Here is a 16,853-nt window from a genome sequence, read left to right on the forward strand (position 1 = left end):
AGTGCAGAACCAGGAGTAACCCCTGTACATTGCTGGGTGTGACCCAAAAAAAAGCAAACACACTAACAAAAATAAAGATGTTTTATGCTATCCATGTATCTAGACTCACTTTCAAACCCAGTCTGAAAGAGAAGTACTAGCTCACAGACAACATTTTGAAAATTCTCATGCTTCAGCTCCAAAGATGCTTTGACAAACTGCAGGTGCAGGTTAGAGTACTGGCTGTAAGCATGTGGGAACCACGGTGCGCCCCACAACACAGATGTAGGAGGCTGTATCTTGGAGCTGGGCAGCTGTGATATGTAGGGAGCTTCGGAAAGAGGCTGGATTCAGAGTGACTGTATACCTTCCACTTGACTTCCTGCTGTTGCTGTAAGTCAGGACTATTAGGGGAACAAGCCCTCTCCCAGAATCCTGCTTATACCATCTTAAATTGTTAAAGGGGGTCAGTGTGTAATTGCATTGCAAGGAGCAGTTGTCTCCTTCCTGGACGATCAGGGATGCAGGACTCTGTTCCACATGGGTTTTGCCGCTCACCCCTATGCAGAAAGCAAAGTGAAATTCAATTTTTGTATCATCCATTCTTAAACCTTCTCATTTGTATTCTGTTCCATCTCTTCACAACAAACCCCAGATTTTCTATAAATTGACCCCATCTTTTTTCATATTCCAACCCCCATCTGATAAATATTTGCTGAAAATCCCAAGAAAATGTTCCCTGAACATTCCATGTCAATTGAATAAAAACTTTCATTAACTTACAGTGAAACTGAAGCCAGAAAACCACCCACGAGATCTTCAGATGCTTCCCCATTCTTCTCCACAGGATATCTCAAAATCTGACTTGTCCATTCAACATCTCCTAATAAAGAAAATTCTCAGGGTTTTTGCCCAGCCAATCAGAGACACATGTCCAATCAGAGAGCAGGCTTTGCTCTGCTGCTACAGAAAATCTTAAGTACAGGAAGGGCCAATGCGAACACTGCCATCTTGGGGTGGGCTACTGTCACTCAAAACCTTTGTGCAAGATTCTTGGTAGGTTTTCTTCTCAATTCTTGAAGGCTATATGACTACATGGCCCTTATCTTTCTATTTAAACATCACTATTACTTAAAACATGTGTGAGAAACAATTTGAGTTCTGTTTGTGTGTGATATTATATAGGAGAATTGAATCTCAGGTTTTATCTCTTAAAAATAGTGTAGTAACACCTGACAATTATTTTTTAATTTTATAAGAAGTTCACAATATTTCATTACATTTCATATTCAAACACCAATCCCATCACCATTACACCTTCCCACAACCATATTTAGGATGTTTCCATCCGAAACCCCAATCCCTGCCCCAAAGCAGAACTGAAATAATATATTTTGTATTGTGTGTTATGAAAAACCGCTGAAAATGCTGCAAAAATGTCTCCTTAGAGGAAAAAGTGCGAAGATTGTTGTATTTCACCCAGGGGCCATTTAAGCCCATCTATAAGAGATCAATTACATGTTGTTAAAGGTTGAGCCTTGTGTGTTTTATATATATATATATATATATATATATATGTAAAATAAATCTGTATTTCCCTCTAAGATTTGTTGCCTCCTACTTTGAACCCTATCAAATGTGGTGCAGTAATCTTTGAGTATGGGTAGGGTGTGTGATTTAAAATATTGCATGGCCGCGAATGCAGCTGCATGGTCCAAGAAAAGATTCACTTGTAAATGATGCTCGGCCTGAGCGTGTGAAGAGCAGCTGTGAGCATGGCAGTGGCTGGATTCTGGAGATTTTTGACTGCCAGGGCTGGGTCCCTTGGGGCAGGAAGGGGTCTCATCCGCGTCCTCCCCCCTCCGGCGTGCCCCAAGTGAAACAGCCTGGTACGGGGTCAGGTGGCATGTTACGGTGAGCATCATGTTGTGCTCCCTTCTGGGAGAGAAGAACATGCGATCTGGATGGTGGTCAATGACGAGATTTTCTGGTGCCAGCCAGAGGTGGTTTATGCGCGTGACTGCTGAGTTGCCAGAGACGGGGGTACGGGTGAAGAATCTTCATTCCCTGTCCGTTGAACCCAGAGTTCTCATTTAGAAAGTCTGCATACCTGTTTTTTTTTTTTTTTCGGAGATTCACTCATGGGTGAGGCTTGGCCCGAGCATGTGGAGAGAGGCTGTGAGCATGGTGGTGGCTCACACCTGACAATTTTTAAAGTGACTACCAAACATTAAACAATAAGTACCAATAAATTCTTCTCAAAATTGCCATGAAAACTGAAGAGAAAACACTTTCAGACTTGAAAAAAAAACATTATTTTATTCTAATAACCAAATAGGCCTAAAACACCACAAGAAAAGGAAATCACATACAATATCTCTGATGAAAATAGAGGAACGAATCCTTAACAAAATAACCATCACACTGAGTTAAATGCCGCTTTTAAATGATCATATGTCACACTCAGATGGAATTTAGCTGTAGGAGGCAATTATAGTTCAACAGAAACTAACCAAACTATACAATGCACCACATTATCAGAATGTGACTAAAATTTAAGAAAAAAATTGTAACATATAAAATTGTTGTAGTTAATGTTACTGAAGAATAAAATATAAAAATTGGGGGGAGTGGCTACAGGGGTTGGAAGATAGCACTGGGGTTAAGAACACAAGTTTTCTCTGATTGGGATAGTGGCTTGATCCTCAGCATCACAGAACCACACTAAGCCCTGCTGGGTTAAGCCATGGAGGACTCCCAAAAAACACCAGGTGTGGCCCTATTGCCCCTGGCACTGGGTGTCCAAGCAGCACCACATCATTGGGACCTACCACTGTCTAGCTTGATCGGACGAGGTCCCAGACCTTCTAAAGTGTCGTCACACACACACATACACACACACACACACACACACGCACACGCACACACACACACACACACCCCCAAAGAATAGACCTTTCTTGGGGAAAAATACAAATGGCAGAGAGGATTATTTAAAATGCTCCATTTCAGTAATCAGGGAAATGGTAATCAAACCCACAATAAGATATTACTTCATACGTCTTAAAATGACCAGTATCAAAAACTCAAGAGATAAGTATTAGTGAGGATGTAGAGAAAAGGATTCTTCATACACTATTGGTGAAAATGAAAGCTGATAGAGCCTTTATGGAAAACAGTATGAAGTGCACTCTATAAATAAGAACTACCAATAACATTTCTACATATATTTTCTTTTTTTGTTTTCTTTCTTCTTTCTTCCTTTTGGTGTGGGTTAGAGGGGGGCATGCTCCTGCAATGCTCAGAGACTTAATTCCTAGCTTCACACTCAAAGATCACTCCTGACAGTGCTCAAGGGGCAATATGGAGTACTAGGACAAGTACCTTTCTGGGTACATTTTCAAAGAAAATAAAACTGTTATCTCGTAGAGATGCCTCATTGTAAGATTGTTCATAATAGCTATGATATGAACACACTTTACATATCCAATACATGGCAGATCAAATCCTGCCATTTGCAACATGGACGAACCTAGAGACCACTGTGATAAATGATTAAAACCAGACATAGGAGACAAAAACTGCATTCAATCATTTAAAAGAATCTAAAAGCACTGAACAAGAAGCAAAGAGTAGGGGGGTATGGTGCCGCCAGCAGGTCAATCTGTACCTGTAGAGGCAAGTGCATCAGTAGCCTGATGGCGCCTTCAGACTTCCAGGTACCCCAAAATTGCTACTATACCTTTGACCAGACCCCAAAAACTTGGGGCAAAGTTTACCAAGAAAGTAAACGGCCAAAAGTTAGGTATGTGGGAAACACACCCACAAACCACCTCTGGCTCAGCTATATAATTGGAGGCATGGCCTCGCTGGTTCCTGATTGAACTGCTTAATGGCCATGATCCCAGAGACTCACAAACAAATCTCGAAACCCAGCAGCTTTTGGCAGAAATGCATCCAGTCCCTGCAGTAGGTTACTGGTGCTGGACCAACCCAGGTGGGAATAGGTTTTGTGCCTTGGCCTGTTCCCCCCGGCGGCCCAGTGGCCACTGGACAGTCAGGTTTGGGCCCCAGTGACGAGACACGCAGGGCCTCACAGGATGGGGGTGGAGCCGGTCCTGTCCTCCCCACCCCAACGAGACCCCAAGTCATCGCCCATAAACGGCCTCTCTGGCTCCTGATCAAGCTGCTTAATGGCCATGACACCAGAGACTCAGAAACAAATTTCAAAACCCAGTGGCTTTTCGCAGAAATGCGTCCGGACCACGCAGTAGGTTACTGTTGCCGGGCCACTCCAGGGGGGAAAGGGTGCTGTCCCTCCGCCTGCTTCCCTTGGCGGCTCAGTGGCCATCATCCTCCAGAGGCCACTGGACAGTCAGGTCTGGGCCCGCAGTGACAAAACTTGTTGGGCCTCACAGGATGGAGGTGGAGCGGGTCCTGATCTCCCGGTCCCAAAGAGAACCCAAGTCATCCCCCATGAACGGCCTCTCTGGCTCCTGATCAAGCTGCTCAACGGCCATGATCCCAGAGACTCAGGAGCAAATCTCGAAACCCAGTGGCTTTTGGCAGAAAACCCTCCAGATTTGTCACTGTCACTGTCACTGTCCTCCCGTTGTTCATCGATTGCTCGAGCAGGCCCAGTAACATCTCCACTGGAGACTTTCATTGTTACTGTGTTTAGCATATCGAATACATCAAAATCACATGACCCTACTGCAGCCACGCGACATCATATGTTATTTATAACCAGCAATAGAACACAAGTTGTCTACTGTTGCCTTTTCAGCAGATCTGAGTGTTGGGGTAAAATCTCAAATAATAATGGTGGGTCCGGTGTTGAAATATTGAATGTGATCAAAGTAGAGAGAGAGTAATGTGGAAATCATCTGCCCCACAGGTAGGGGGAGGGTGTGGGATGAGGGTATACTGGAATTTTTGGTGGTGGAGAATGGGCACTGGTGAAGGTACGGGTGCTTCATTGTATGACCGAGACTTAGACCTGGAAGCTTTGTAACTGCTCTCACAGTGATTCAATAAATAAAATTATAAAAAACGAAAAAAAAAGTAAGGTGGAGTTCATGCACAATTTAATCGGCTAATCAGTGGTTGAATAAATAGCAGTACTCCTACATAAAAAAAGGAAGCAAAGAGTAGAAAGATGGGTGCAAATATGAATATGTTCCTTTCTTAAGTAATATTTTCTTTTCTCTGAAGTAAGCATTTATTATATTTTTCTATTTAAATTATTTTGGCTTTCTTATTTTTTTAATGTGCTGTTCTCAATTCTTACTCCATCAACGGTCAAGAATTAGGGATGCTGTCTCTTTTGCCAACGTGTCGAAAATCAGATGGGCTGGACACGTAATGAGATTTAGAGACAACCGCTGGAATAGAGCCATTACTGACTGGATTCTGCAGGACGTCAAAAGACCGAGTGGCCGCCCACCTACGAGATGGTCAGACTTCTTCGTCAAGACCCTGAGCGATCGGTTTGAGGCTCTTTGTGTTCCTAGAACGAACAGACGCCATTGGGCTACACTAGCATGTGATGGGGACAAATGGAGACGTTACTGGTGCCCACTTGAGCAAATCGATGATTAACGGGAAGTCAAGTGATCAAGTCAGGTTCTCAATTCAACAATCATGAACTTTCAGCTTTCTTTCAGGTTTGCTATACAGGGACAGGATATTCGTTGTTTATAACAGAATCTTAGAGGATATCCTGCTATTCTTTCAACAAGTGTTATAACATTGGGGTTTCTAAATGTTAGTAGGAAATTGCTATTTTAAAAACACAATTAAAGAAGGCTAATCAGCAGATATCACTAGACAATAGAGACGGTGCTCACCAGGATTAATACCCTTTTCCTCTCTTTCATGCCTAGTTACGTGTGAGATTCTTACTCCTGTCTTTTTTTATTCCTCGTCTCTTAAGAATCAATGAGTTGGGGCTGGAGCAATAGTAGGGCTCTTGCCTTGCATGCAGCCAACCTGGGTTTAATTTCCAGCATCCCACATGGCCCGGGAACACTTTGCCAAGAGTTGCCCCTGAGCACAGAGCCAGGAGTAAGCCCTGAGCATCAAGGGGACCACCTCCCACCTCCTGCAAAATAAACAAATAAATAAATAAATAAATAAAAATAAATCAGAAGTTTTGCTTTGTTTGGTTTGGGGGGGTTATTTATTAATTTATTTATTGGTTTCGGTTTGTTTTTGTCTAAAGCTCTCTTTCAACTCTCTGACAGGCAGACATTATGTTGGTATACAGCTTCCTCTGGAAACTTTTTTCTTCTTTCTTTCTTTCTTTCTTTCTTTCTTTCTTTCTTTCTTTTTTATTGCATCACCATGTCACCATGAGATACAGTTACAAAATTTTCATAATTTTCAGTCATACAATGTTCCAACACTCATCCCTCCACCAGTGTACATTTCCCACCACCAACACCCACCACCACCCCGTATTCCTTGTCCCCTGCCCCCAGCCTACCTCTATGGCAGGCGCTTCTCTCTCTCTCTCTCTCTCTCTCTCTCTCTCTCTCTCTCTCTCTCTTTCTCGCTCTCCTTTTGGGCATTATTATTTGCAATACATATACTGAAGATACTGAAAGGATCATGCTTGGTCATTTTCCCACTTTTAGCACATTTCCAATCCAGAGTAATCCATTTCAACTATTGTTGTCATAATGGTCCTTTCTCTGTCCCAACTACCCTCTCCTCCAGCCCTTTATGTAGGCTACTAACCATGGACCATTCGTCTTGACCCTTGTGGAAACTTTCTTCTCTCAGAGTATAATAAGACACAGCAACGCCTACCAGAGTGCCCAAGGAAATTTGTGAGTGTTCAACATTGACAGCACAGATAAGGGAGATAATGCTTCATTGTTTATGGAATTTTACTTTGACATTAGTGGCATAACTGAATGTGAAGGTCATGAACAATTTTAGAAATGCTTTAAGCCTTTTTCTGACCATATTTCATTCAGTGGTTTATTTGTATATCAACTTTTGTGTTCCTATATACTTATGATTATCTAAAAATTACTTGGGGAAAAAGGGATTATCCATAGAAAAAGCTTAAGAATCTCTAACGTAGATGGCAGATGATAGGTATTACACGGGTGATAGATGATTGATAAGAAATTACTGGTGTCAGTTTCCATTTTCCATTTCATTAATAAAAAATTGGATATGGGAATTGTTCACCTTGATTTTATGCTCTATCATTTGAATGATCCTTGAATCAACCAGAGACTGTGCTGGCACCAGACTGCACTCAACTGTTAGAAACTCTCAGCCTCAGAGCCTGGCCCTGCTCAGGGTTTGTGCTCAGCTCCCCCTGCAGATCCTGTCACTGTGTCACTCACAGCACAGTAGTACACAGCTGAGTCTGACTCTTGCACTGCCGCTTTCTCCAAGTGGAAGGATTTTGAGTCTTTGAGGTACGTGGCTTCAAACCCTTTCTGTCTTCCAACTTCTTTGTCCTTCTGGGCTTTCAGGAGGACCTTTGGGCCTTCTCCCGGATATTGAACATACCAGAAAAGTCTGGGGTACCCTGAGGCAGAGTAAGTGCAGGTGATAGTCAGGGAAGCCTTTTCAGAGAGGGTCACTTGGCCTCCTGTCTGATTCACTGAATCTCCAAGTGTTTGTCCTGGGAAAAAGAAAAGATTTTTTTTTTTTATTTTTTTGGAATCTAGTGCATAGATTACAAAATTTGTGATTGAAGATTTTGCTGATAGAATTACCCAAAGTTTTAGAGGCATATAACTTACCTAGCAGGAAGAGTATCACAATCATTAAGCCTGGAGAAGGGTTCATGTCTAGAGTGTCACCTACACAGTGTTCTTTAAGTGTGAACCTGAAAACATGTGGCCGCCCCAGGGAAATGAGCAAGAATCTAAGACTCCACCTCCCAAATATGTTTGCACTGTAGTGCTGCGCCCTCTGGTGGACAGGGTGTGAAATGGGCTGCGTGATTCCTAGACTCCTCCCCAAGTCGTCTCCAATTAAGTTCTCATCTCTGCCAGGGGCATCATCTAGAAGTGCTAAGAAAGCTGAACCACAGCTTCTCCAACATCTAAAGTTTGCTGCACTACCCTACGTGGAAATTCTTTTTTTTTTTCGTTTATTGTTTGAAGGCCATACCCAGTGTGCTCAGGAGTTACTCCTGGCTCTGTACTCAGGAATTACTGCTGGAGAACTCAAGGGACCATATGGGATCTTGGGGATCAATCGAGGATCAAACCTGGTTCGGTCACTTGCAAGGCAAGAACACTCCCTAGCCAAAGTATCATTCTGGCCTTATCTGAAAATTCTATAACAGAGCAGAGTATTTCTGAAGCTAAGAAGGTACTAATTTACTTAGCCTTTAATACCATGATTATAGGCATTTTCCCCTCTGGAGAAGCCCCAGTTGTCTCTTGAACATGTGAGCTTCTTTCTCTCCCCTTACATCTCTCTCAGTAAATTCCTTCAAGTAAAAACTATCTTGCTTCACTAATACAGTTCATTATACTCTCATTTGTGATTGTGAGACAGTCTAAATCAGCGGATTTTCAGAATCGGATTTATGGCTAATTACTTACAAAGTAATAAAAACACAAGTCATTATTGAGTGATTTTTGTGTTTTTCCAAACGAACCCAGTTTATAGTAAAGTGACTGACATTTGTTATCTTATCATTAAATATTTGTTAAGAAGAAAATAATGAATAACTGGTATTTGATCATGGAGTCACTACTAATGGATATTTAATATTTTTTCCGCCCTAAGAGCATATCAATTGTAAAGAAAGTTATCTTTCAAATAAGACTTTTGAAAGAAAAAGGACGCATTATTTTTCTAATACATTGTCTATATTTTAATTTTTCCTAGTCTCTCAAGAGTACCCTTCCCCACAAATCCTGGACTCTCGTCAAAGATTATATATTGTGCTTGACTGACAGTGCTATTTCATTTTCATTTCATTTCATCATCCTGTTATTCATCGATTGCCTCGAGCAGGCCCCAGTAACGTCTCTTTCATCCTAACCCTGAGATTATATTCAAGGCTCTTGAGGAGAATGAGACCCATCATTGTTACTGGTATTTGGCATATTTGGTACGCCACGGGGAGTTTGCCAGACTCTGCCCTGTGGGCAGGCTACATTCGATAGCCTGCAAGTTTGTCCAAAGTAGGAATGAGATAATAAGATGTCATAAAAAGATGTCCTGATAAGATGTCCGGGAGCTGGATTTTATAGTCTCTGAGTCTTGGCCGTTAATGGGATTTCACGGCACCAGGGGGCCAGGTGGTGGGTGTGACCCCCGCCTACTGGAATTTGGAGAATCTGGGTGGAGGATGCTCGACTCCAATCCGAGTAGGCTGGGAGATCTCAGCCCTGGAACCCGCGTGGATTTGTCCCTCTGCCAGTGCTATTTATTTACAGTGCTATTTATTCTCCTTTAATTAACTTCTATCTATCTATTTTTCTTTTGGGGTGTGGCATTGGGTCACACACAACAGTGCTCAGGGGTTCCTCCTCACTCTGTGCTCAGAACTAACTCCTTGCATGCTCAGGGGACCATATGGGGTGCCCAGGATTGAACCCAGTCAGCCACATGCAAGGCAAGAGCGCTATCCACTGTACTATAGCTCTGGCCCCCAAACTTCTACTTTTCTTTGGACTTTTGCATTGCAGATCCTTTTATGTACAACTTTTTTAAAGACTCTGTTCTCCAATTCATATTTAAGTGATTGTTTCTTAATGATACGATTAGGCTGAAAATACTTGGTAGAGAAACCATGTGTGAGGCAGTGTCCTGCTGTCCTGCTCAGTGTGCCCCATTATTGTGGTCACTGAGGCTAAGACATTAAGATGGTGACCACTGGACTTTATTATCAGGTCCAGTGGCAAATATTTTTCAGCAATGCCTTCTGTCCCACACCCTTTACAATGTGATATGACAGTCCTCTCACACAGCAAGAAACTGATTCCCTTCGCTCAATCCTGGTTGGAACTTCATGTTAGCTTCCGCCAAAGGCATCTGTATGTTATGGTTAAATCATAAGATAAGTGCTTTACATTTCAATGCTGGTCTCCAAGCCCAGCCACAATGCTGAAAGGAAATCTAAAATTGCCTAAAACAGCAAGAAACTACTTTTAAATATTCTGGTCCACAGTCTGGATGAAGTCCCAAAGCAGAGGTTCCAGATGCTTTGAGTATTATTATGTCCTACACACATTTGCCTCATGTCACATGTTATTATATCTTTGTTTGAACTATCAAATATAATTTTTAAAGTTATGAAAATAATCCGGGCTGGAGTGATAGCACAGCGGGTAGGGCATTTGCCTTGCACGTGGCTGACCCAGTTTCCATTCCTCCATCCCTCTCAGAGAGCCCGGCAAGCTACTGAGAGTATCCCACCTGCACAACAAAGCCTGGCAAGCTACCCGTGACATATTCGATATGACAAACACAGTAACAACAAGTCTCACAATGGAGACATTACTGGTGCCCGCTCGAGCAAATCGATGAACAATGGGAGGACAGTGCTACAGTGCTATGAAAATAATCTATTCTATTTATACATATTTTTGCTTTTTCTGTTCTCCATTGTTGTTGTTTATGCTCTAAGAATATTCTTATATCATTCCATTTTGTTTGATGAACTTACTTTAGCCAATTAAGAGTCCATTGCTGGACAACAAATTCTAAAAATAATTTTATTAATAAATAGAATCACTTAATCACTTAATCACTTAAATAGAATAAGAATTTTTTATTTCCTCTTCATTAGTAAAGGATAGTGTTCCCAGATATTGAATTCATGGATAAAAAATTATTCTCTCTCTCTCTCTCTCTCTCTCTCTTGCTCTCTCTGCACTTGAAAACAGCGCCACTGCTTTTGTGCTTCTACAGTTTAAAATGAGGTTCCACTGTCATTCACTGTCTCCTTATAAGTAATATATTGGGGTTTTTTTTTTGCTTTCAGAGCTTATTAATCTTTGGTCTCTAGAAGGTTTGTTATTATGAGTATGTATATAGGTTTCTTTGAGTGTACCATTTTAAGACTTTTCTCAGTATCTTGAATAATAGGCTTTATTGCACTCTTTCAGTCTATATTGTTCATTTAAGACCTCTGGGACGCTAGCCAATTTCTGCTCATGCTTCCTACAGAGCAGAAATTTCCTCCCCAGTCTGTGGGGGAGAAGTGGCTCCTGGCTGGCTTTGTTGTTAGAGGGTGGGGAGCTTAAGTGGGGAGCTTGCTTCTTGCTACTATGCGGTCTCCTTGAGAGGAAAAGGGAGCCTGACCAATAAGCGACAAAGAGCTTTTGCCCATGTTAGAAAGGATGAAGTCAAGAAATTTACATACAAGTGGTACTACATGGAAAGTGTCATGCTAAGCAAAATGAGTCAGAAAGAGAGGGACAGACATAGAAAGATTGCATTCATCTGGGGAACATAAAGTAACAAAATAGGAAACTAAAACCCAAGAATAGCCGAGATAAGTACCAGGAGGTTTACTCCATAGCTTGGAGGCCAGCCGCACATGCTAGGGGAAAAGGCAGCTCAGATAGAGAAGGGAGCACCAAATAAAGGGTGTTGGGAAGATCCGCCCAGGATGGGAGATGCATGCTGAAAGTAGACTATAGATCGAACATGATTGCCACTCAATGCCTCTTTTGCAAACCACAGCATCCAAAAGGTAAGAGAGAACAAAAGAGAATGCCCTGCCACAGAGGCAGGATGGGAATGGGGAAATGGGAGGGGTGGGAGGATTACTGGGATAAGTGGTGGTGGAAAATGGCCACTGGTGGCAGGATGGGTACTCGATCATTGTATAACTGAAACCCAAGCACAAAAATTTGTAAGTCTACAACTGTACCTCATGGTGTTTCACTAATTAAAAAAAATTTTTTTAATGAGAAAAAAAAAAAGAGCTTTTGCCCAGCAGCTTGTGACAGGCTTCACCTGCCAGAATGGCAGCAGTCCATTGGTGTCTTACTTAGCCAACAGAGGACAGGGGTCCTCTGGTCAGGAGTACAAGAAACTCATACTTCCCAGGCCAGAGCTTCCAGGTTTCCTGAGGGTGTTAGTTGGGAAGGGAATCTGACAGACCTAAGAGTGTCCCAGTCTGTCTCCTTTCTGGTGCTGCGCATCTCTCATGATTCCTGGGTGGAGGAAGGGAGAGTCCAGAGGCCTGGGTGATGAGTTCTCTGGGGGCCACCTATGATCTTGAGGTTCCCACTTGACCTCCTTGTTGGTGCTGTTGGGATGACCCAGTATGGCTGGTAGGAATCCTACCAATACAGTGAGCAATGAGCCTAGTTGGGCAATCACCCACCACTGGACGCGGGCAAGGAAGGGCTGGTCCTGGTCTCTCTTTGTCACTGGGTGGTGAAGTCATGAGACAACAAGGCTGCTGTGATGTCCCACTAGTCCCCGACCCTCCCCAGCCTTCCTTCCTGTCCCTCAGAGCTCCACCTTGCCCAAGCCAGAAATTCAACTCAATCAATATCCCCCCTTTTGGGTGTTAGTAAATTCTGATCCATAACTACATTTATTTATTTCTGCGTGTATTCATATTGCTGCTGTTGGCTGTTGTGTTGCAGTGCTTTGAGGACCTGGCAGTCTTCCAAGGGTGAGTCTTCATTCCATAACGTATTAATATTTAATCCCATCTGTACTGATTTAATTTTTGAACCTGCATAACATCTTGTGGTTCAAAAGTGAAGTTAACATTTTAAAACGAGATTCAGAGATGTTCCGTCACCTTTCCTGCCCTTCCCAGTCTATTTCCATCCACCCACTGAGGTGGATGGAAAATCACATTTCTTTTCTGGTTTATTCTTCTTAGTTTCTTACTGTGAAGTTTCAGACATTTATGTCTTCTGTTTTATTCCTACATGGGTATCATTTGGCCTCAGAGTTTCAGTTGGAAGTTACCATTCAGAGTCCAGCACTTAAAATCTTTGTGATCCAGAGGATTCCCCCATGTAAACCTCTTTGAAGTTGTCATAGATCCTACTTAAACCTTTCTCTCTCCAGTTCACTCAAATTCCACAGTTTTCTGACACATTTATCTACTTTCCCCCTTTAAGTTCTGTTGATTACACTGTTTGTCCAGACTTTGCTCATAATTTTTATATTCTTCCTTCAGTCATATTTCAGGGTCAACCTTCTCAATATTCCCCAATCAATCATTCATGGAAGGTACTGGAAGGTCCCAACTCTGCCTCAAGACTCTCCAATATCCAGGGCTGACCTCCGCTACTCCTGAACAGTACTGCCCTTCTTTCTTGGCAAGGATATTCTTAGGTACTGCCAGGATATCTCTTTTTCACCAGCTGGACCAGCATGTCCTGGAATGCGGTCTGTTCTATTCACATCCCTTGAATGTTCTCTTCCACACTGAGCCTCCACCATACTCTGACCTGGGCATATTAGAGTCTTTTTTCTGGACTCAGATGCCAGAGAAAGTAAGTTAAGGATCAAGAAGGAGAATTAGGGACCGGAAATATAGAACAGTAGGAATTCACTTGCCTTGTACGTATCAACCCTGGCATCACACATGGTCTGCTTGAGCCCCACCAAAATTGATGCCTGAACTCAGAACCAGGTGTGAGCCCTGAGCACAGACAGGTATGGCCCAACTTCTTTATTTCCCCCTCATCAAAGAGAGAGAGAGAGAAAGAGAACCAAGAGGAATTTAGACTGCTAGGATTCTTCGTGTCCCAATTTCAGACAGGAGATGGCCTATAGCTCCCAAATTGACTGCCCCTCATTCACTGCAGCCCTCACTGCTACCAATTCTCAGGGCCTGAGGTCAGGAGAGAGGCAGCTCTACCAGCTTCAGAACCCCCCAAGCAGCTGGCTCTGCAGTGCCTCGAGGGACTCTGCATGCAGTCCAAGTCATACTACATCCTCAAGAGTTAAATATTTCTGAATTGTAAAATATGCAAAAGCATGAAAATATTAATCCTAAATATCATAATTGAAGCTACTGAATCTCTATAGAATGGTCTGGAATCGATATCTTATTCCTCAGTATTTCACTGACTCCAAGATGTGATCAGGCAAGGAGAACTAATTCTACACGGTTACTGGAGATCTAGCTTCAAGGATGCTTTCTCTTGCAGTTCATTTGCCACATTTTGTTGCCAAACTCTAATCAAATGACTTTCCCTACAAGATAAGAAAATCTGAAAATGTGGCTTTGCATCTAAATCCTGGAATATATGTTCAAATTCTCTTCTTTCTAAATTTTTTAAGTGTTAAAGATTTATTAACTAATATTCATACCACATAAAGAACTAACGTGTAAGTGGTTTAAAATGGCAAGTTCAAAACAGAGATGGTACAACTCTGAGGTGCTTGCCTTCCTGAGGCCGACCCTGTTTTGTCCCACAGGAGCAATCCCTGAGCATCTGAACACCATCAGAAGTGATCCCTGAGTGATCTCAGCATCACCAAGAGTCATTCCTGATCAAAGAGTCAGGATAAAGCACAGATAGGTATGGTCCAAAAGCCCAAAAGACTAAGTAAATAAAACAAAATAAAAATAAAGCACCATGTTTTGTGAACCACCATTAGTTTACACATCATTCTTTCATAGTTGAAACCAACAAAGCTGTAATTTTAAAAATTCCCCCAGGTGATTTTAACTCAGCTTTTTTTCTGGTTTATCAGACCTCATTTATAAGAACTGTCCTATATCAATATGGATATCAAGGATCAGAGCAAAAGCTCATCTGTATAAGAAAATGTCCCTGTAAATATACTTTTCAAGCTGGTCTTTTTCTACGAAATTTCAGTAGTAAAGACATACACACCTTAGTCTCTTTTTATAGAGTCCCTTTATCAAATTGAAGGACTTTTTTGAAAAATTGAGATTTTTTTAATTAATCACCTTGATATATAGTTACAAAGCTTTCATGATTAAGTTTCAGTCATACAATGATTGAACACCCATCCCCCCCAGTGTACATTTTCCACCAGCAAGGTCACCAGTATCCCTCTCGCCACCTCCACCCCAACCCCACCTCCCGCCTCTATTGCAGACAAATTTCTTTTTTACTTTCTCTCTGCTATTGGGCCTTATGGTTTGCAATATAGATACTGAGAGGCTATCATGTTTGGTTCTTTGTCTACTTTCAGTACATTGCTCCCATCCTGAGCAATCCGTCCAACCATCATTGACTTAGTGATCCCTTCTCTATACAAGCTGCCTTTTCCCCCAGCTCATGAGGCAGGCTTCCAACTGTGGAGCAATATTCCTGGTCCTTGTCTCTACTGTTCTTGGATGTTAGTCTCATATTATGGTATTTTATATTCCACAAATGAGTGCAGTCATCCTATGTCTGTGAAGACAGAGATCTGGATTCCTTCATTTTTGTACTTTCTTGTGAGGATTGCCTTAACTGTCCAACTATATTTTTGTTGTTTTGCTTTTTGTTGGTGAGAGCATGATTGGATAACACTTGACAGTGCTCGGGATTATTTCTGGGGGCAGGATGGCAAAAATTTACATTTGGAAGAGTTGTAAAATGATGGACAAGAAAAGAGAAAGAAGAAAACTCATACTCTTCATACTCTTCTCCTTCAAATGCCCTTCAAAGAGCAAATATTATGGCTCATTTTGTAGATAAAACTACCGTAAGATAGGGAGATATGCATTATGAAAGTTGAGATTTCCACATTAGAGGTGTTGTTAATAAGATAGACTAAACATTACCATACAGTTTGTGACATAGAAAGTACCTCAGAAAGTAAATGAGAGGGCCATTAACTGCAGAGATGCATAAATTAAACAAATTCATAAAATAGTATTAAAATATGGTATACAATAAGAAGAAAACCATGGACCAAGTCAATGATCTTCCTTACTCCAAATAGTTCCTGGAACAAGATATACTCAATTATTTTAAACTATATTTATAAAAAAATATCATAAAATTCAACAATTCACACAAATTTTAACAGATTTTTGAAAAATATTTCTAAATTTCTGTAGTCAAGTCTTTCTTATAGCTCTTTCTAAGCCCCAAATGGCAAAATGCTTATTGTGGTGGTTGTTCTTTACCTTCAATAAATAATTTTGAACAATAAATCAGAAATGAGATGCTTTTGATGAATGGTAATTCTGGAAATGGACTATGAACATAAAGAAACAGCGTGTTCCCCTCTAACCCTACATCTGTGCTGTCACAGCCTGACCACTTCCTGTTTGCAATAACAATTTCCTGCCTTGGTCCCTGCAGCAGAAGGATATATCAGTCAGAGTCCTGGGGTTCTGGTACACCTCCTTCCAGCACACCATTCACTGTTGGCTCACTGAGTACACAGAAATACACTGCAGAGTCCTCCGCCTGGGAAGCTGAAATGACAAGTTTGATGGATTTGCTTGTCTTCTGGAAATCCAGCGAGTAGCGACCTTCTCTTGCCTTTTTCTGGCTGTAAGAGTCCTGGCGAATAAGGAAAATCACTTCCCAGTGTCTGAGCTGTTTATACCAAAACAGACTGTAGCTTTCAAGATTGGTATTATATGTGCAGTTCAGAATGGCAGTCTCCTTCTCAGGCACTAACATTACCAGTTGGGTTTGAGTCACCTTCTGGGCAAAACTGGATCCTGTAGGGGAAAAATATGTTAAGTGTTATGAGGAAAAAATTCTATATTACACCTTGCTACCCCTCCTTTACAGAGTATCCATAAGACACGGCTATATCTCAGTTATTAGACGGTGAAAGAAGGCCATTCCCACTGGAACCATGCCTACCGAGCCATATGAAAGCCAGGAACACTTTCAGAGTACTGGAGAGCAACATGCTTTTGTTCTTCCACCAAGCACAAATATCTTCAACGTCAGGACTCTGCACTGTGAAGTGAGCCT

At 41.8% G+C, this 16,853-nt stretch overlaps 2 gene segments (V, D, J or C); both read right to left on the bottom strand.

The window, feature by feature from the left end:
• Positions 1–210: 210 nt before the first annotated feature.
• LOC130041658 (T cell receptor alpha variable 10-like) lies at positions 211–582 on the bottom strand. The segment is given in 1 exon segment: positions 211–582. A coding segment is annotated over 1 exon segment (372 nt).
• Positions 583–7,292: 6,710 nt separating this feature from the next.
• LOC130041659 (T cell receptor alpha variable 9-2-like) lies at positions 7,293–7,794 on the bottom strand. The segment is given in 2 exon segments: positions 7,293–7,627; positions 7,749–7,794. Coding segments are annotated over 2 exon segments (381 nt in total).
• Positions 7,795–16,853: the final 9,059 nt, after the last annotated feature.

The sequence above is a fragment of the Sorex fumeus genome, unplaced genomic scaffold (assembly GCF_029834395.1).
Source record: "Sorex fumeus unplaced genomic scaffold, SorFum_2.1 ptg000098l, whole genome shotgun sequence".
Lineage (NCBI taxonomy): Eukaryota > Metazoa > Chordata > Mammalia > Eulipotyphla > Soricidae > Sorex > Sorex fumeus.